The sequence below is a fragment of the Poromitra crassiceps genome, assembly GCF_964638095.1.
Source record: "Poromitra crassiceps genome assembly, chromosome: 1".
Classification (NCBI taxonomy): Eukaryota; Metazoa; Chordata; class Actinopteri; order Beryciformes; family Melamphaidae; genus Poromitra; species Poromitra crassiceps.
This window is the reverse complement of record NC_139623.1, coordinates 36,304,762-36,326,158: the sequence shown is the minus strand read 5'-3', so window position 1 is coordinate 36,326,158 and position 21,397 is coordinate 36,304,762. Positions and strand designations below refer to the sequence as shown.

General features: G+C 43.0%; 1 protein-coding gene across 1 annotated transcript in view; it reads left to right on the top strand.

The window, feature by feature from the left end:
* sap30l (sap30-like) overlaps positions 1-20,983 on the top strand; it is a 31,846-nt gene extending 10,863 nt beyond the window's left edge. The window contains exons 3-4 of the mRNA XM_083648720.1: positions 10,784-10,882; positions 17,840-20,983. Of these exons, the coding sequence (XP_083504846.1) occupies positions 10,784-10,882; positions 17,840-17,968 (228 nt within the window). The 3' untranslated portion in view covers positions 17,969-20,983. The remainder of the gene's footprint in view (positions 1-10,783; positions 10,883-17,839) is intronic.
* The last annotated feature ends 414 nt before the right edge of the window (positions 20,984-21,397 follow it).

Sequence of the window (21,397 nt, the reverse complement as noted above, 5' to 3'; positions counted from 1 at the left end):
TATACTGTGATTATTTCGGTTGTGATTTTCCCATCCACTAACATGGGGAGGCGGGCCTTGTGACCTAATACTGGATTCAACCGCCAGAGCGGCGATCTAACATGCAGCGGCTTCACTGAATGGGACCAATGCTCAGTCCATCTTATAATATGTCCATGTCTCCGCTCAGCAACACGAAGGCACTAAGGCACTCAGCCACTAACCTCGCGTCAGCAGGCTCTTCCCGAGGGGAGCGCCACAACACGCTGAATCCCACTCGATTTGGAGGCGGAACATGCCAGGATTGGCTAAAGCCCAATCCAGTCCCCAGAATTGTCAAATAAAATCGACATGATACTATGACCCGCCTCTCAACCTGTCATCTCAGACAAATTATGTTTTCAGTCTGAACCGAACTCAGACGCACGCGACGGACGGGTTCAGTTCGACTTTAAATATAGCAAACATGTAAAATATAACGCTATACTATAGCAAGACTGTCTGGACAACGTGACAATGCAATTCTAAACACATCGGCTACTATAATACATTTCCCTGCATCTCATACTAACTGAGATTGGGGTTGGCACGATGGACGATGGCATCGACCATCGTGATTGGCCGACCCCCCCATCGACCTCTGAGCCGTCTACATCGGATCATCGTGATTAATTATCTGTTCGAAATAAATTTGTGACGTTTTAATAATAAAAACTACCAAGTCCACTTACCGTGACGCGTGGGGGACGCGCCGGCGGCATTAAACAAGCGCACCCAGTTCAGACTCAGAGAAGCCTCCCCTCCCCCTCCTCCTCTTTAGTGCTTCTCTGCACTGGGAGTGCTTGTTTAATGTCGCTTGTGCGTCCCCCGCGCATGAGAAGTTAGTTCTTTTGTTGCGAAAACTTTTAAGACAAAGAAGAAACTTCACGTTCTTTCCTGTTTTCAACCCAAAGTGAGTACAAGTCTTCAACTGTGAATTTAACTCGCCTGTTTCCAAAGTGAAAGTTGAAGTCGCTCACAGCAGCAGCCTCAGCGCTAGACGCAACAGTCTGAATGACAAAACGTTAACGTTACAGGTCCTCACCAACAACGTGTGTGTGTTGAATTTAACTAGCTGGCAGTAAACTGACTGAATTACTAGCTGATATAACGTTAGATTTGCTTGGGCTTTTGAACCTAATGAGAGTGATTTGACGAGAGGAGAGTTGAGAGAGAAACACAGCTGCTGCTGCTGCTGAGGCTACAATCTAACGTTATATCAGCCAGTAATTCAGTCAGTTTACTGCCAGCTAGTTAAATTCAACACACACACGTTGTTGGTGAGGACCTGTAACGTTAACGTTTTGTTATTTGCGCCGTTCAAATTGTTGGTAGTGAGACCCACTGCTTCATTCAGTCACCTGGCTCTGTGCTGTTAGCACAGAGGCTTTAGTAGCCTATCGAAGCCCGCTGGTCTCCGTGAAGAGCTCAGCTGTCCAGTTGTAATGAACGCATTGCAATGAATGGCATTACCGCACCGCAGCGACTTAATAAATTATTAATTATTCCCCCCACCCCCGCCAATGACGATGCCATCGTGGATCACGATGGTTCACTGTGGAATAATCACGATGGATAAATTCCTGACATCGCACAACCCTAACTGAGATTAGATCGGTATTAAGTTTGGACAGAAAGTTTGGAATGGATTGCTTTCATCTTCCCGCAGCACTGCATGACTGATACGTAGGACGATTAATTACAGCCTCTGACTGACAGTGGCACAAAACTACGGTCTAACAACGTTTTATTCATCGGTCATTGTGCCTGCCTACATCTACATATAACGTTACTCTTATGGAGCTGAGCACAGAGTAGTTTTGTATGCGGCATGTGGAGAATGAGAAGAGAAGATGAGACAGATCGGGGGACGGGCGACTGCGGGGAGACTTGTAATTAAAGATTTTGGTGGCAGGGCTCGTTGCGGACATCAGAAACATGTTTGAATGCAGTAAGCTAGTAGAAACATGTTTGAATGCAGTAGGCATCAGAAACATGTTTGAATGCAGTAGGCTAGTAGCGTTTGTCTGGTCTGATCAACATCCATTTGGCAGCGTCAGGTTACTGATCAACACATACTCTGCTCAGTCAAACTGCTGCGTCACATCTCTGCTGTCAGGGAGCAGCCACACACGGGGGGGCGGGGCATCTCTGCTGTCAGGGAGCAGCCACACACGGGGGGCGGGGTCAGGCAGCCACACACAGGGGGCGGGGTCAGGGAGCAGCCACACACGGGGGGCGGGCCGATCCAAATCGCCTATGGAAAATCAATCGTCATTTCAGCCGTTGAGTCGGCAATATACGATCCGATCGCCAATCGGCACAACCCTACCTGGAAGCTGCGGATATATATATATATATATATATATTAGGGGTGCACCGATTGCAATTTTGTTGGCCGGTTCCGATTTCCGATTTTTGAATAGTCTGACTTGCCGATACCGATTTTTGCCGATTCCGATTTTCTTTCTAAGAACAACAATTGACAGCTTACACAACGTTTTTGTAACTTTGTTTGAAAATTAAGATTCATATAACAATTCTTATCATTTGCATGAAGTAGAACCATCTCACTCAAACACATCTCAAAATAAAAGTCTTCCAGGTTACTGGACAGAGCTTTTTTGGGCAAAATACAATGAATAAAAATTTTAATAAAATCCAATAGCCTATATCACACAGCTATCATGCATTTACTTTTCCAAAAGAAAACCGGTGCAACAGAACATCAAAATGATCCATGGACAAGGAGTTTATAGCCTGGCTCCAGACCAGTCCTCTTGAGTAGAAGGGGAAATGAGTTTATGAGTTACAGTGACGATCTTCAGTCTGAATATCAGGCGGAGTTTACACACAGTCCGAAATTTCGTATGCGTTTTTTTTTAATCTGCCATCCGAACAAAGATCGTCACGCACAGAAAACCTTGCACACTTGAGTCCGATGCATTTTTATTATTATGTCCGTCGTTCTATTTGCAATACGAAACAAATAGTCTCTCCTGTATCCACGTTACAACATGACTGACAGGCTGAGGCAGCAGCGCTGATGTGGAATGGAGAAGGCAGGTCGGGGAATGGTTATACTGGACACAATGCTCACGTTCACCTCGCCAAGCCAGCTGTGCGCTGTGGCTGGGTGCAGCAGCACTGCTTCCCGGGTAGAGAGAGCAGAGAGAAGGGGGCCAGTGAGGTGAAGCGAGCCGCTCAGACTGGACTCCAGCCGAGCGGGACTCGGCCGCACCTCTGTCTCCACGGCTTATTTTCGTGAAAAAGGGGGGGAGCCAACCGGCACACAGAATCGGCTATGTAGACTGACCGGCGCAGGTCACCAGTCACGGCCGATCAGCTGAAAATCGGCCATTTCCGGTCACGTGCCGATCGATCGGTGCATCTCTAATATATATATATATATCAAACAGGTCCGCAGACCGCTGGGTATATATATAATTATTATTATGCTATCGATAATTGATCGTTAATTTTCCCGAATTTCGATTATGGAAATGTCTTCAAAATGCCCATCCTTAGCTAGTAGTATGCTGCTCACACACGCAGCGTACTGTATGTGACAACACACATAGCTAGCTGCTTGCAATCTTCAAAAAGACTGTTGACTATCTGGCTGTTGTTATGTAGCACTGAGCCACCATGCCCCCGGACATTTGGTTTTTGAATAAAATTATTGTAATAAAATACGTACATTTATTTTTATCCTATTGCAGCCGTAGAGTACATGTTACTTGGCTACATGCAGGAGAATGTAGGTTTTATTGCGATGACTGCTGCTGTTTTTCACACCCTCTTCAATGTTTCCCCCTCATTACTTGGGCGGCCCGCCCAGGTATATTAACAGCCTCCAAAGTATGTTTGGTGACCCATTTTAGCACTTTTCCCTCCGTCCAAGAGAACAATGCCATCCGCGCCGGTAGAGCGAGGTCTCCCCTCGCTCTACCCCTCTCCTACCTGTTTGTTCTGCTATTGCCAGAAGGCTCTACGGGTTCCCCCATGCATAGATAGGGATGGGTACCGTTCACATTTGAACCGATACCGCTACCTGGAATTCTGTACGGTACCCAAAACGGTACCATTTTCGGTACTTTACACACTCTAATAACAAAAAAAATTACAGTTGTAAAAAAAAAGTCCAAACTTCTCAATTTCAACATTGTTCTTTATTTAGCACATTATGTATTTAGCACCAGACAAAATAAAACTCCTCCCTACCTCCCCCCTCCCAAACCAAGAGTTGTAGCAGCAAGGTTAGTTTAGTGGGGTTGGAGAAATGGGGGGAATAGTACTTAGGGGCAACTGATGTCCAACACAGCTTCCAGCAGGGCCTGGTCTTCATCTTCAAAGAGCTCCCCAAGTGCTGAAGGTTTCTTCTGCTTATTGAGTGGTATCTGAAAATAAAAAAAGGCATTGTGATTCATCAAGCATTATTTGTGTTATCAATAGAAAGAATTGTCAGTGCTATGCACATCTTAATAGAAATTACAATTTATTGTTAGTAACATAGCTTACACTATGAATAACACACCCATTATCACTCGTCATTATGCAAAATAATAATTTACCTGAACCATATCCATCGCTGAGAAGAGGGTGAGTCGTGTCTCCTCCTGTGCGGCTGTCACTGTCACATGGTGACCTAGCAATGAAAGCAAGAGTCCAACGTTAAATAACACGTCTCACGGTCGGTGATACGAGCTGATGATAATTATTATAGAACTTTAACAACGCTAAGCTATAAAGCTAACTCAGCCAAGACAGTGAAAAGCCCCGTTATCTAACAACCACAACGGCAGTGAAACAACTTATCCAGCTAACGCTAGCTAATTAAATGTTACCTGATGTTGTAGAAGTCGATGCCTCTCTCAAGTTCCGTCATCATCTTCCTCAAAGACTTCAGCTAACGTTACAGCTGACGAGCTGAGGAGGTGCTGCTAACGTTAGCTGCGGTGCGGTGTCTGCTTCATTCACTCAGGCTATCTAACACGTTACAGTCTTCAGCATTTAGCTAAATATATCTTGTGTTTGACCATGCTTCCTCAAGTTTGAGGTGTTTCCCTAGTCAGCTTTGCAATTCACATCACAAATGTTGCAACCAGTGTTGTCTGAGTCTATATTGGTAAAGTGTAACCACAGCTTTCGGCTGGTCCTGTTTTGCTTTCAGGACCTTCAGGTAGAGTGACGTACTGACGTAACGCTCTCTCGTGTTGCCTTAAGGTTCCGTCGGAATTTCTAATTTACCCACTCTCTTTCTATTACTCAGATGCGTTCAAGTACCGAAATTTGGTACCGTTCGTTTTTATGTGAACTGGTACGGGGCAGTACCGAGTAATTTGGTCGGTGCCTGTAAAAGTACAGAGTTCGGTACCCATCCCTACGCATAGAACACTTTGTGGTGGCCCGCCACAATCAGCACTGACCGCTAGGGATGCCACGGTGTGGACATTTTCCCACTGGGTAATAAACACGTGACAGCACCGGTGACACCGTAAAAAAACCCACACACACACTCCAGAGCTGCTCAGCAGTCCTCACGGTCCGGATTTTTAATTCAACTGCTCTCAGTCCGACACACCCGTCAAGATAGTCACTAATACAAGCGTGGTAGGGATGTCAGGTTAACCACAGAGAATAGTTTGGAGCGGTTACGTTTGTCGGTCTATAAATTAGACTACTTTGCACACAATCCTTTCTACCCCATGTTTCTCCCCCAGTCAGTCAGCCCCTCCCATCCATGCTGCTGCGCGCTGTTGTGAGCTGTTAAACACTAGGGACAGATCTCCTCCTGGAGAAAAGAAACTAACGTCATTAGCCACAAATCTGGGGATTTTTTCTGGCCATGGGATTAACGTGACCAACAAGCAGCAGTAAACCAGGGAATGACAATAGCTGAGTAGCATCAGCATGTGCTTTTATCACAGCTAAGTCATCAATGCAAACTATTACCATCAATGTTAGCGGAGGTTTAGCTAACCTATTAGCATCAATTCTAGCTGAGATTTAGCTCTGTTAAAACCACATTTCCAGAGATGGCAGTGGCAAGAGAATACACACAGGCTTAGATAAGGGTCTTGCCTACATGTGTATGAGGGGGGATTGTGTTCACGACATGTACAACTAACGTTACTTGTTGGTCTGTCTAACCAGAGATATGATGCACTTAGACAGCCAGGATAGAGGGAGTGCTTGTAGTATACAGCAGCACAGCTGAGCGCATGCTGAAACTGTCATGAGCGGGTGGAGTGGAAGGTGTTAACGGTGGGCATGTTATGTAATCGGTGTATGCCTCAACACCGTTTAACACCGGTAACACCTAAGACCATGCCTACTGACCGCCACTAATTATATTTTTGACTATTTAATTGTAGAAGTATGTGTAGTGTATTGATTCGCTCAGCCCTGATTAATGATGTAAAAGTACAGGTGAGACTCACAGCAGAGAGAGATGTAGCAGGGCAGGAAAGATTTACAGATTTCTCTGTAAAAGTGGACTCATTTCTGTTTCTTCTGTACTTTGTAGACAAAAGAAAGCAACACACAGGACATTGTAGCACTGTTTATGTTTTTAATGTATGGTCTCTTTGACACAAAGTACTTTAGATATAGGATAGTTATCTGTTTGACAGATTGAACCATTTACAATGTATTAATACATTTATGTTCTGTTTTATCTGTCTGGGATCCTTGCATTTGCTGCTGCACATGGCCCAGTTTCTCCCTGGCGATCATTAGTTTGCTCTTATCTCATAGCTGAAACAGAAGCAGAAGCCCTTTAGAAGGCTTAATGAAATCATTCCAACATGTCCGTGCTGGAGGCAGGAGGAGAAAATCCTGTTTCTCAGAAATGCCCTTGGAAGCTGTTAAGAGACCCTGAAACCACCCCAATGAAATCCCATAAAATAAGTAGTAACCAACCAGTAGGGATGGGTATCTTGCACCGGTATTATTTGGTACCGGTTCCGGATTGGTCGGTACTAGTGCTGCGCGATATGAGGAAAAGCTGCGATGTGCGATAACACTGTTCAATATTGCGATGACGATATGACCTGCGATAAATAAAAAAATGCTATAAACAAAAATATTAATGGGTAGCGGTGCTCCGATCCGGCTAAGCCACGATCCGATCCGATTCCGATTCCTGGGGTCACGATCCGATTCCAGAATCTAGAATCGATTCCAACGATTCTCGATTCCAGAATCTAGAATCGATTCTCAATTATGTAGTTTTATATTGCAATAACACACAAAGGTAAATCTAAGACAAAAAATGACAAATGTATTAATGCTGAACTTCAAATTCAACTTCTGAAGTATTACAGTGAGGGCCTAAATTCATTTTGCAATATGAGTGTGTTAATTTAAGCATGTGTTGAGGGTCATACGAACAAAAATGCACTCTTGAAGTAAAAAAAAAATCCAAAACCAACAAGTTAATTATTTACATTTTTACTTCAATGTAGAACAGTCATTTCTTACACATGAGATTACTTTTAGCCTTTTAGTCATAACGATTATTGAAAGATATTCCATATTCCAGACTGAAATGTTATAACAGAAGTGGCCAGAATGACATGAACATTTGGACACTTATTCAGCCGGTATCTTGCATGTTGCGTTCAGGTGCACTGTAAACTTGCGATAACATGTGACTTTTGCGATGTGTTCATCGCGCATTTTCATATCGCGATGACGATGAAAATACGATTAATCGTGCAGCCCTAGTCGGTACCAGGAGTATCAATAAGGTCCTGGACGTTCGATGCTGCTATCGGTATTTCATTATTATTATTATTTTTTACCGCTCCCTAACGATGACGAAGCGGGCAGCACCAGGCATTTGACGTTGTGTGTTTACACTCCTGTCCAGTCACTACGCTTGTGACAGGTTTAAACGATTTAAAAGATCAGTAGTATTTGGATGAAAACTAGTTTCATGACAGGAGGCATCACGCTGTTGAATCACACAGTGTCTGAAAGATATTAGCGAGTGACGGCCAAACTCTGCCTCACGTTGCAACAAACGTCACAGTGCTTTTGTTGAACCTGACTTGTTTTCCGACAGAATATTATGTGGACTTTGCCAACTTGAATACAGAACAACAACGAACAGCGACGTGTTAACTTTACCTGTAACGTTACATCCAGATATAGGATATAACGTCAAACGATATTATGTCTGGATATATATATATCCAGACATAAACTCCACATAACGTAACTGACTCCATCGCGCTGGTTTGTTTCATAACCCTTTGAAAACAGGTGTGATTTATCTAGTGTTCTGAACTCCAGTCAGTCATGTTATTAACTTGACTCTTTATTTAGCTCGGTAGTCACAAGGAGAGAGGACAGGCTGCTTCTAGCATGTTAGCTAACATACAACCAGAGACCTTTAATATTGACCGTCTCTGGTACAACAACAAAACTTCTTCTGTCAGTACCATCTTAACTGTAGCGTAACATCACTGCTGCGTATGCAGTGCCCCCGGTGGCTGTAATTATAACTTCACAACACATCCAGACTCGATGAAGAAAACATTTTGTAAATGAAAATATGGCTCAGTAAAGAGATTTCATCCAGTCAACTTTGTCTTGGTGGTGTCGAGTTTCCAGTCAGTGACATGCACAATGCATTCTGGGTGTTGTATAGGATTCCCCCTTAAAGGAACACTCCGCCCATTTTCAACGTCTTTACATTATTCGTGTGCGTGTCTCGGGTTCATTAACGTCGTTCTCGTTCTCTGGATCATCAACAACGTCGACATCACTGGCACTCGGCATCGGGAGAATTAACGTTATTAATGTCATTGTCACTATCGATTTCTTCGTCAATAACTTAAACATTACTGACACTGACGTTACTCTGTGTTACGTTAACGTTACCACTAGAAGTGCCTTGTTGTTCGACCCGTTTGTTTTTTCTGTGCGGGTCCCCCTTCTGACGACGTAGTTTTCGTTTTTAGCCAGTGATCCACCACGTTTGCAAGCAGCTGTCTGTATCCACGAGAAACCAGCAGAGGAGCGTTGATGTCGAGAGAGGACTGAGCGGACAGAGCTAGTGTGCTAATGTTTGTTGTCAACTGGCCAAGGAAATGAGATTTGGTCCGCCCGTGTTAACGCGTCCGGCCAGTCGTTTTGAATGCAGCAACGTTCCGCACAAACACAGATCGGTCCACACAAACCATTGCGGGATTACTCCCCCTTTGTAAATTGAAAATATGCAGGAACTCTGCGGGATTCCCGCAAAATATATATATATGTATATGTATATGTATATGTATATGTATATGTATGTATATATATATATATATGTATATGTATATATATATATATTAGGGCTGTCAAACGATTCATTTTCTTAATCGCGATTAATCGCATCTTTTTATCGCATCTTTAAAATGCCATTATTTTGCATTTCAAAGCATTTTTAATTCGATATTAATAATTCTTACCAGTGTGTCATGATTGGGAATCAAATTAATGCAAATAAATGTACTTTGTGATCTTGAATTTTAGATTTATTTTTAATTCAATAGAAGTGCAATGTAGACAGGAGGTAACAATGTCTACAAAATGTATCTTGAACAGAATGAACCGATACTTCCAGTGTCGGCGCTGTAGAGCAGTCAAAACCCAAAATGACACAGCCGAAGAAGGCTGTGTCTGAGCACTTCCATGTGAATAATGGCTCGGTGGAGGCGACCTCCCAGTGGTTAGAGGACCTGCGCATCCAAGACTCTGAAGGAAGAATGAGTGATGACGAGTCTCGCGTTGAGGCTACACACACACACACACACACACAGCTACGGCGACACTAGCTGCTCCTGTATGCTTAGCTTTTAGGTGATAGCTCAAACTCAATGTACATCGGTGATATTTTAATTCCGTGCAAACTACTGTTGACTTGTCCACTGTGCCATTTGGGAGTTGTTTTTTTTAGTAAAACGAGCCATTTAGAAGCGTGTTGCTTCAACACCACCAACAGCAGGAGACAGGAAACCGCTGCGACCGGCTTGACTACAAATACGGGTGCGTCGAAGGGACAAAATAGCGGCATGCGTGATAAAAAAAAACGCGTTATGGTCGGCCCTTAATCGCATCGCGATTAACGCTGACAGCCCTAATATATATATATATATCGTCTGCAACAGAGCTCACAAGTCTACACAACGCACACACAAGGACATGCACACACAAGGACATGCACACACACACACACACACACACTGGACATTTTTTCACCCCCCAGCCCCCCCCCACGTCCAACCGTCTCTGTCAGCTCCGCTGCCCTACCTCGCCTCCCCCCTGCCTTTAACCCAGCTGTCAGTATTGGAGTAGTTTCGGCCTGTAATCCCTGTACTTTTTTCAACAAATGGATTGTACCTGTATAATATTGAAGTGTGCCTTGTTACTCGTTCAAAACAGTAATAATGTTTCATGTTTGCTAATCTGAGTATATTTTGAAACCATTACTGCCGGCTGTATATATGTATGTATGTATGTTTGTATTGTATGTAGGTATGTCCATGTATGTCTTGTTTGTTTCGGGGACAATGGATGGAAATTAGCCTCGTGCCATGTGCAACGTGTTCGAGCCTCGTGCTCGAGTCTCGTGCTAAATCCGGCAATTTTTACACTCTGATTATGTTCTTTGTGTCCATTAATTTTGCACTGTCCCGTCCAAATAAACAAATAAACTAAACTAAATATAAAACTGTATATATAACTGTTTTCCTGATGACTTCCTTGTTTACAGGTGGATCTGTTCCAGCTGCAGGTGAACACGTTGAGACGCTATAAGCGACACTACAAGCTGCAGACCAGGCCCGGCCTCAACAAGGCCCAACTGGCAGAGGTAACAACCCCAGCTGAATGCATATGCGGTGACTAGGGCTGGACAGTTAACCAAAAATGTATCGAAACCGACATTTAGAACCTCTAACCAACTTAGTTGTGCTCATTTAATTCAATTAGTTACATTAATCAATGTTGATTTGGTTAATGATTTCCCCACCGCATGCGTTCATGAACTGTCCCCTTTAAAAAAAATACCGTCGCCTTCTGTAAGGCTGTCCCAAACGATTTTCTTCTCGATATATATTTTCTAATCTAACGACTATTTTTTTCGATTAGTCGATTAATCTAACGATTATTATTTTTATCGGAGTGGCTATTTCCAAACGCACCCAACGTTACGTTTACGTCATTTCTAATTTGCAGAGCTTTACGTTACAGAGCAGCACATTGTTGGGTCTCGGTCTAAAATACTCTCACACTTTAGATGTTTTGTCCATGTGATAGACGGAGCCAACTTCACTTTCACTACCTAACGTCAGCCGCTTCCGCTAGCCGAGAACAACAATATGACTTTCGGTCAGATTTTTTCCGAAATAAAAGCCATTCTACACAAGTCTAACCAATAAAAACTTTTATTTTGAAATCTGATATTTTAATGGAACTATCTAGTAGGGCTGCTGAAACGAATTTCGGTATTAGAATATTATTCGATTTGCATAAATAGGAATACAACTTGATTTTTTTTTTTGGGAAAAACGATTTTTAATACATTTTTTAATGCTTTTTTTCTCTTTTTTTCTTTTTATACGGCGCATCTCGTCCGTCTCACTTTGGCCAACCAGTGTGTGAAAACAAATCATTTTGTCACGTGATGAATTCATAAAGTTTTCTGAGTCTGGATCTGGATATAGGGGAGCGTGCAGTGGATTAACGATGCTTCTCTCCCCTCCCCTCTCCCTTCACATGTGCTCGTATGCATGCGTGGTGTCCGCCTCAACTCGGGAGTATTTAGGCCTTAGGCGGAGATGTTTATTGGAGAATACCTTCCCAAACTCCTGTTATTTTCCGCAGTCTTTTGTCTTGCTGCCCTCAGCCTCTGGTGGAATAAAATCGATCTCCTTGATCAGCCAACAATACGGCCGTTTTCAATTGTTTGAGAGAGAAAAAAAAACTAAACCGCATGCGTTTCCTGGCGACTGGCCGAGCAAGGCTTCACTGCCTGGCTGCTCTCCTCCGCTGAGTCCGCTAGCCTACTCCGGTCCTGACTGAGCGTTGCGCAGACATATAATGATAACGAAATATGTAGTCCCCTCGCTGATGGTCTCATTTGCTCATAGAGGCATGTACCAGTATTTCATAACCAATTAAAAGGTTCTGTGTAGGGTAGGGTTGGCAGCACGATGGACGATGGCATCGACCATCGTGATGGGCCAACCCCCCATCGACCTCTGAGCCTTCTACATCGGATCATTGTAATTAATTATCTGTTCGAATTAATAATAAAAAAGGCCAAATCCACTTACTGTGACGCGCGGGGGACGCGCCGCGGCATTAAACAAGCGCACCCAGGTCAGTTCAGGGAAGCCTCCCCTCTTCCCCCTCCTCCGCTCCACTGCTTTTCTGAACTGGGTGCGCTTGTTTAATGTCGCTGGGGCGTCCCCCGCGAGTGAGAAGTCGGCTGTGTTGTTGTGAAAACTTTTTAAGACAAAGTGAGTACAAGTCTTCAACTGTGAATTTAACTCTCCTGTTTCCAAAGTTAAAGTTGGAGTCGCTCCATAGATACAGCAGCTGCGTTTCTCTAGCCATTTCTTCTAAACTCTCTCTCATTAAATTAGGTTCAAAAGCCCACGCGAATCTAACATATCAGCCAGTAATTCAGTCAGTTTTCTGCCAGCTAGTTAAATTCAACACACACACGTTGTTGGTGAGGATCTGTAACGTTAACGTTATTTGTTTTGCGCCGTTCAAATTGCTGGTAGTGACAGCCACTGCCCACTTCAGTTGAGAGGCTAATAGCCTATTCAAGCCCACGTAGCCCATGTAGAGCTCTGCTCAGGCTCAGCTGTCCTGTTGTTAACGTGAACGCTTTGCAGCGCCTAGCCAAATGGCATTACAGCAACGCAGCGACTTAATAAATAATTAATTATTCTCCCCACCCCCACCTGTCAATGACGATGCCATCACAACACGATGTTTCACTATAAAACAATCACGATGGGTATTTTGAGGACATCGCACAACCCTAGTCTAGGGATTTAATTGTAACGTTACTAGCAAACATTATGTCCTGTTCTTTTTAATAGCCTGCTGGATCACATAGCAGCACCAAAGTAAACATTATGTCCTGTTCTTTTTAATAGCCTGCTGGATCACATAGCAGCACCATAGTAAACATTATGTCCTGTTCTTTTTAATAGCCTGCTGGATCACATAGCAGCACCAAAGTAAACATTATGTCCTGTTCTTTTTAATAGCCTGCTGGATCACATAGCAGCACCAAAGTAAACATTATGTCCTGTTCTTTTTAATAGCCTGCTGGATCACATACTGTAGCAGCACCATAGTAAACATTATGTCCTGTTCTTTTTAATAGCCTGCTGGATCACATACCAGCACCAAAGTAAACATTATGTCCTGTTCTTTTTAACACATTGACTGCCAGCCGTTTTTTTTTTTGCTGTAGGTAGCTTCTGCCAGGCCGTTTTTTGAGGATTCTGGCTCATTTTAAAAGAGCCAAGGATTCTTTTCTGCTTGGAGTTTGTGAACACAAAGTTCAGAAAAGTACTAATAGAATGTGTGCTTTCTCTGTCTAAAAGAGTTCGTTTGTAGAGTTAGTAGTTATGTAGATATTAGCCGTTGAGTACAGCATGGTTTCAGCTGTCTGAGAGTGAAAGCTGAGATAATCGCAGTTTTGTGAAATTCAATCAAACAGGCAGAACAGTCACTTTAACCATTTATTTTTGGCATCAGTGAGAGATCAGACATCCAAACAATATAGTTCCGAACGCCCTCTCCTTCAACTCCTCCCTCCGTGGGCGTGTCTAGTGGCTTTTAGCCTGCATTTGTCACAAGCGAGTGGTCTGCTGCTGCTGCTGCTGCAGCGAGTTCGAGCAGCCTCCCTCCCTGGCAGCGAGTTTGAGCAGCCTCCCTCCCTGGCAGCGAGTGTGGATAGGTCTCACTCGTCTCTTGGGTTTGAGAGCCCCGATGAAGCCCTGTGCGACTCTAGGCTTATGCAAATTTGCAATCCCCCGTGTGCTGCTGCTGGCGCGGCCCGAGAGCGGCGAGTCTGGTGACTGATGACTGTAAAATCGGCAAGCCATTTCCTTGAGAATGGAGGAAGCAGCCGCGGGAGGCGGCTGCTTTTGGTTGACTTTCTCTCTGTCGGGAGGGCACCGTCGCCACCTAGCTGGTCGGTAAAATAGATTATACACATTCAATACTTCCAATATCTCCATAGGAGACGCGGGGGGCATTGATCCACGTAGCACCGTCAAAAAAAAAAAATGCTGGATCACATAGCAGCACCATAGTAAACATTATGTCCTGTTCTTTTTAATAGCCTGCTGGATCACATAGCAGCACCATAGTAAACATTATGTCCTGTTCTTTTTAATAGCCTGCTGGATCACATAGCAGCACCAAAGTAAACATTATGTCCTGTTCTTTTTAATAGCCTGCTGGATCACATAGCAGCACCATAGTAAACATTATGTCCTGTTCTTTTTAATAGCCTGCTGGATCACATACTGTAGCAGCACCATAGTAAACATTATGTCCTGTTCTTTTTAATAGCCTGCTGGATCACATAGCAGCACCATAGTAAACATTATGTCCTGTTCTTTTTAATAGCCTGCTGGAACACATAGCAGCACCATAGTAAACATTATGTCCTGTTCTTTTTAATAGCCTGCTGGATCACATACTGTAGCAGCACCATAGTAAACATTATGTCCTGTTCTTTTTAATAGCCTGCTGGATCACATAGCAGCACCATAGTAAACATTATGTCCTGTTCTTTTTAATAGCCTGCTGGATCACATAGCAGCACCATAGTAAACATTATGTCCTGTTCTTTTTAATAGCCTGCTGGATCACATAGCAGCACCATAGTAAACATTATGTCCTGTTCTTTTTAATAGCCTGCTGGATCACATAGCAGCACCAAAGTAAACATTATGTCCTGTTCTTTTTAATAGCCTGCTGGATCACATAGCAGCACCAAAGTAAACATTATGTCCTGTTCTTTTTAATAGCCTGCTGGATCACATAGCAGCACCAAAGTAAACATTATGTCCTGTTCTTTTTAATAGCCTGCTGGATCGCATAGCAGCACCAAAGTCACGTCCTCTTCTGCATTCAGCATACAAACCAAGGGATTTAATCCGTTATTAACACATTCACTGCCAGCCGTTTTTTCAATACTGTAGGTAGGTTCTGCCCAGGTTTTTTTTTTAGGATTCTGGCTCATCTTTCAAGAGCCGAGGATTATTTTCTGCTAAGATTTTGTGAACACAAATGATCTCAAAAGAACTAATAGAATGTGTGCTTTCTCTGTCTAAAAGAGTTAGTTTGTAGAGTTAGTAGTTATGTAGGCATTAGCAGTAGAATACAGCATGGTTTCAGCGTCTGAAAATTTATTCTGAGATAAATGGCTTTTTGTGAAATTCGATAGAACAGTCACTTTAACCATTTATTTTTGGCGTAAGACGTCAGACATCTAAACAATAGTTTTGAACAGTAATTTCCTCCATAGCAGCAGGAAACCCCCCTCTCCTTCAAACTCCTCCCTCCGTGGGTGTGTCTCTGGTGGCTTTGCAGCGTTTGTCACAAGCGAGGCTCTGCCTGTCTGTGCTGCCTGGCTGCTGGCGGCTGCTCTTTGGGCGAGTCTGCATGAGTCGTTTCGGTTGTGAGCTCAGCTGCAATGAAGCTGCGTGCGATTGTGGGCTTTCTGCCGGTGTTTCAAAGTGTGTTGCACGCATAATCTATTATGCAAATTTGCAGTCCCCCACCGCCAGCTCCCAGCGCGATAATGCGCGAAAGCGAAAGCGTTTTCGCCAATCCATTTTACAGTATGAGAATGGTTTCCTCGCACGTTCCCCTGCAGTTTTGGCTCGGCTTTTTCTAGTCTGGAGAGCACTGTCGCCACTTAGTGGGTCGGTGGAATGGGTTGTACACGTTCGGTGGCTCCAATATTTTTATAGGAGACGTGGGGGGCGTTGATCCACGTCCCACCGTCAAAATTATTATTATTATTTTTTTTGACGAGTCAACTCGTCATTGGCAGTCAACCGTTGGATTTTTTTTGACGAGTCAACTCGTCATTGGCAGTGAACGTGTTAATTTTTCCATCTTGGTCGTTTTACTTGGTCAAACCAAGCGATTCAACTATGTAATCAGGAGAGACATAACATTTCACCCAGACTGAAACACAAAAAAAAATGCTTACTTTTTTATCAGTTTATTTATTTATTTATTTTCATAAAAAATCGAATAAAAATCGAATATTAAAAATAATAAATCCACTGACAATTGAATTGGATTATAGAGGAAGATTGGAAGGAAGATTAATTATCTTTGCTTCACTTATTTCGACGGACGTTATGCAAGTCGACGCATTTACGTAGTCGATTTTCTTGCACTGCATCAACATGGACAAATAGGTCTTCAATTTTGTCCTTTGTTTTGAATAAGCTCAACCCCTGCATTATGATTGAACCAGGAGTGCATGGGCGTTAATGATATAAAATAATAATGGTATTAGTTTCCAACACACAGCAAGATGCACAGCATTCGTACAGAATAACAAATGTACTTTTACAATTACAACAATGTTTTAGCAACATCTTGAGCATGAAGTTGATGCGGCGTTATTCTTCCATCCCTCCTTGTAAGGGTTTGATTGGGATCGTCAGCCTGATTTGTCTTCCTCGCCGTTTAAGAGTTCTCCAAGGAACCGATGAAGCTCTTTCTTCTCCAGCCTCGCCTCCATATTACTCATTTACTGTGATATATGTGGTGTGGCAGGCCCTATTACACAGTAATTGGTCATAGAGAGATTGTTAGAGTAATTCGCCACATCGGCAGGTGGACCCCTTGTAATGTTGCAGCTGGCTCGGGCGTTATCCTTACAAATGCCCCCTCTATGTAGGGCTTCCAGCCTGACCCTGTGGCGGGCGGCTGGGCCCGGGGGCCGGGCGGAGCGGTGGGGGGCTGTAAGTTGAATGTTTCCCCAGGCTTTTGGAGAGGTTCAGGGCCCCTATTAATGAGCCTTACACTCCATTAATAAAGTGCCAGTCAACAGCCCACAACCAATTACAGCTGTCTCCATGCCCGGCCCCATTCAGTAGAACTAGTGGCCCCTGAGTAGTGCGAGAGGCGATATGAAGGATGTTTGTTTCCTTCTGCTTAAGCTTGGTTTTTACAAATCAAAAACAGCCTTCAGTTAGGGTTTAGTTCAGGCTTGATTAAATGTCTCCCTTGGGGGGGGGGAAGTCTCCTCGTGTCCATGTACTCAGTGACTTTAGTGTTTCTCTCTTTACATATGAACGGTGTTTGTATTACGTGTTTTTAATCGTCTCATAATTCAGATGTTTTTCAAAGTTGGACAAAATTGAAGGGAAACACAGTGGAAACACAGTGATCAGGGAGGCTGTGTGTTGAGTGATGAGCGCTTCTCCCGCCTTTCCTTCGCTCTCTCATATTGAGTTCTCTGCGGAGTTGAAGAAAGTCGTTGAAGTAATTCTGGGAAATTCTAGGAAACCACTAGCTGACATAAATGTGGATAAGGCAGATTTAGGAAAAAGTGTGTAAAAAAATGCAGCACAAAATACCTCCTAGAATCCGTTGGACATGACAAATAACAGCTTACAGTGTTATTTATTGGACATGACAGATTGATGTAAATAACAGCTTACAGTGTTATTTATTGGACATGACAGACTGATGTAAATAACACTAAGCATATCTGAAGTTGCATTTTTCCCTTTTTAACCTTTTTTGCTCTCTCCCTCTTTAGACGGTGAGTCGTCACTTCAGGAATATCCCGGTGAACGAGAAGGAGACCCTGACCTATTTTATTTATATGGTGAAGAGCAGCAAGAGCCGCTTGGACCAGAAAGCAGACGGCAGCAAACAGTTGGACTAAAGATGCCAACAGCAACAGATCCCAACTACACATCCATCCACAACTACAGGCACTAACAACAACTTGCAGTAAAGAAGGACCAGCTGCCATCAGCAGCAACCCAACCAGAAAAACACAACAATACCACCAACAACAACAACAACCACCTTCTCCCACAACAGTCAGACTAGGACACAAACGCCTGCTGTCTTTAGAGGAGATATAGCAGAGAGGGGGTTGTTGAGATGTCATAGGAGGCAAGAATTGAGGGTGCAATGCGTGCGCAGCGGCTTGTTTTGCCCGCTCGGTATGAGAAAAAACACACGATTGAGTGGAGAGTTAAACGGTCACCGCGCGCCATTACGATGGCTCGTCCTCTCCCGACGCTTCACTTTTAAAGGCGTCTCCCTCTTCCTTCCGCAAAACCCAGGTCTCAAAGACTGCTCAGCGCCAGAACTCACTCACTACAGGGTTTACAACATCATGCTGTCACGTAATTGTCAAGATGTGTACAAATTAACAGCATCTGATCTTAAGCAATTGGTTGAATGCAATGTACGATAGCGGCCTTAATAGGAAAAACAACACGTTTTGGTATTTCGGGTACTTTTTTCTTTGCCGAGTCGACTGTTAAGTTCACCGTGAGGATTTTCTTGTGCCAAACCAGAAAGCGTGTTGGGAGTTGAATGACTGACTGGAGTTTCTGTTTGTTTGTTTTTTGGTGAATGAATGGGTTGTTGGAAAGGGGTTCCTAGCCTATCAGGGCTGGGGATCGGTTCATTTCTAGCTTGAAACGTGCATAATCCTCACTTAAAGAAACCATTATTCTTAGTTTTGTTACGTATTGGATATCGGAGGCTCTCTGTGGCAGGAGATGGATGAAATCCCCTTCCTGAATTGATGCATAAAGAATGAGGTGAGCCCAGTCCTGTTGCCCCGCCCTTGTCCAGCTGTAAGCATTGCATGTTTAGACTGATGTAGCATTTGGCTATGAACCAGACTTTCCTTCCTCCTATTTGTTATACACATACACACCACACACATTTACTTGTCCGTGCATCGCAGGTGTTGGTAACTGTTTTATGTTCAATATTATTTCTTAACCCAGTTTTGTACCTTTTTAGTGGGAATTCCCAGTACCGTTTCTTAGTCTGCCTTAATTCTAAGAATTCTGTAAAGTTGTCTGTTTGCAAATATGATTTTGATTTCTTTCTTATTTTGTCCAACTGAAATGGAAAGTGCGTGCGAAGTAAGATTAATTATTAGCAATGTTTTAATGATATCATTATTTAAGAGCAGTGTTTATGGTCTCTCTTATTGGACAAAGTCACAATTTACAGTAATGGCCTGAAATCCTGCTTTGATCCTCATCGGACTTGGGTGCATCTCAAAAGGCTGGGTGGCTGTAAAGAAAAAAAGAAGAAGAAAGAAGGAAGATTTGACTAATTAAAACGTGGATATGTGTTGCGTATGGATGTCTTGCAACCATACAGTACCAGGAGTAAATTTTACATTTTTAAATAATACCTTTTTTCCCCAAGCAGTATTCCAGTATGTCTACAAGGTGTATCATAGGAATCAGAGTATAGCGCCATTGAGGAACTTTCTTTTTTTTCTTTTCCCCATGCTCAACAAATTGAGAGTTCATGCTCTGCTTAACGATGAATTTTAATGATTTATTGAATCTTTAAGTTGTGTACAATTGAGTTTTAATGATTTATTGAATCTTTAAGTTGTGTACAATTCGGTGTAAACATTCAAGCAAAGTGAGTTATGAACGAGTTGAATTGAATGAGTTTAAGAGATTTTCCATTCGCAGTACTAACCTTCAAAGTTACATTGGCATATTGATTGGTTGTACTCCGAAAATAACTAATGATAATATGATAATAAAATAATAATGCCGTAGTAATAATAATTAATAATCATCATAGTTGCTTGTCGGGTCACGTTCGGGAATTTGTTACCAAGAGTTATGAGTGACAAACTCCTCAATGGAAAGCTTACAACAAATAAGATGATAGCATTATGGCCGCCACCTCTTCCCTGATAAAACCTAGTGGCTCACTCTGCTTGATATTCTATAGAATGGTATTTTCCTCTTTTACAACACAACTTGGCCACCATACCACCAATAGATGTTTCTCCCCTCAGGCCTCCACTGCAGATTCTGTATTATGTCAGGCTTAACATTTACATTTGGAAAACGGTGTCACAAGAAGTTATTTATTTTGTCCGAGTTTCTCCCAGCATAGTGGGATCTGACTGTGGTCCATCTGCAGGCAGGCAGCCAGCTGCCATCAGGACTCTGTGACATTGGCCTTTTTCACTTCCCACCCAATTCACCCATTTTGTGCAGGGATGCAAACTAGTCACCTTTAGGCGACAATCAACCTTTTTCATCCTAAAATAGGATTTCTGAGTGGTTTTATGTCTCCTGGTATCTGTCACTTTTTTCACGACCTATGACTTTGCATCCCTGTTTGTGTCTAAAAGGCAGCGAGTAACACAAGTGCAAGCAAAACCTTAAGGAGGGCTGTGCACTGGAACACCTCAATGGACTGGAAGTTGGAAACTAGTTGTTTTGCTTGCACCTGTGTTACTCCCTGCCTTTTAGACACAAAATGGGTGAATTGGTGGGAAGTGAAAAAGGTGAATTCTGAGCATTCAGCCAGGCGTCATCAGGACTGTTACATCACACTGAGCATTCAGCTGGCTGCTGCCACTGTGGAAGACCTGCAGACAAAACCTTGGTTTAAAATGTCAAACCCAACCTTGAAGCCTACAGGCAATGTTTTTGTTTTGTTTGGAACATTATTTTTTACTTGCCATTCCCCTTCCACAGACTTTTATTTAAATTGTTGAGTTTTCCATCTGTCCACCACTGATTTTGTTGTCAGGGTTTTTAGTGTCTGGTATATTTTGAGTTTTGCTTGTAGGTTTATTAGTGCCATGTAGATACCGCCCATCTCTGTTAACATATAGGCCATGCTGCATTAACCTAATTGTTGTATTAGAAAATACATATTTAAATATGGCTGCTTATTGCTAATAAATGTATTGTACAGAGGCCACATCTTGTCTTGATTGATCCACAAACACTATATTAACAGTATAATTGACTCAACGTCTAATTAATGTGATGAAAAGTAACAGATGATAACTAGCTGCTTACGTGAATGTGAGGCGAAGTTCTGGAGGAAAAAACCACTAGAAAAGGTAAAAATGGTGTTGCATAAGACAGCCCTTGCGCCATCTGCTGCTGCATTGGCAAACAACGGCCACTAGATGTCGCCATAACACCTATTGATGGACGTATAATTTCACAACGCTATAGACCTACTTAGCTATGGGGAAGGGGAGAATCCGTTGGCATACCTGAACACTTATTGTTATAGGGTCCGAGGCCTACGTGAACACTATTATTGTTGTAGGGTCCGTAACGTGTTT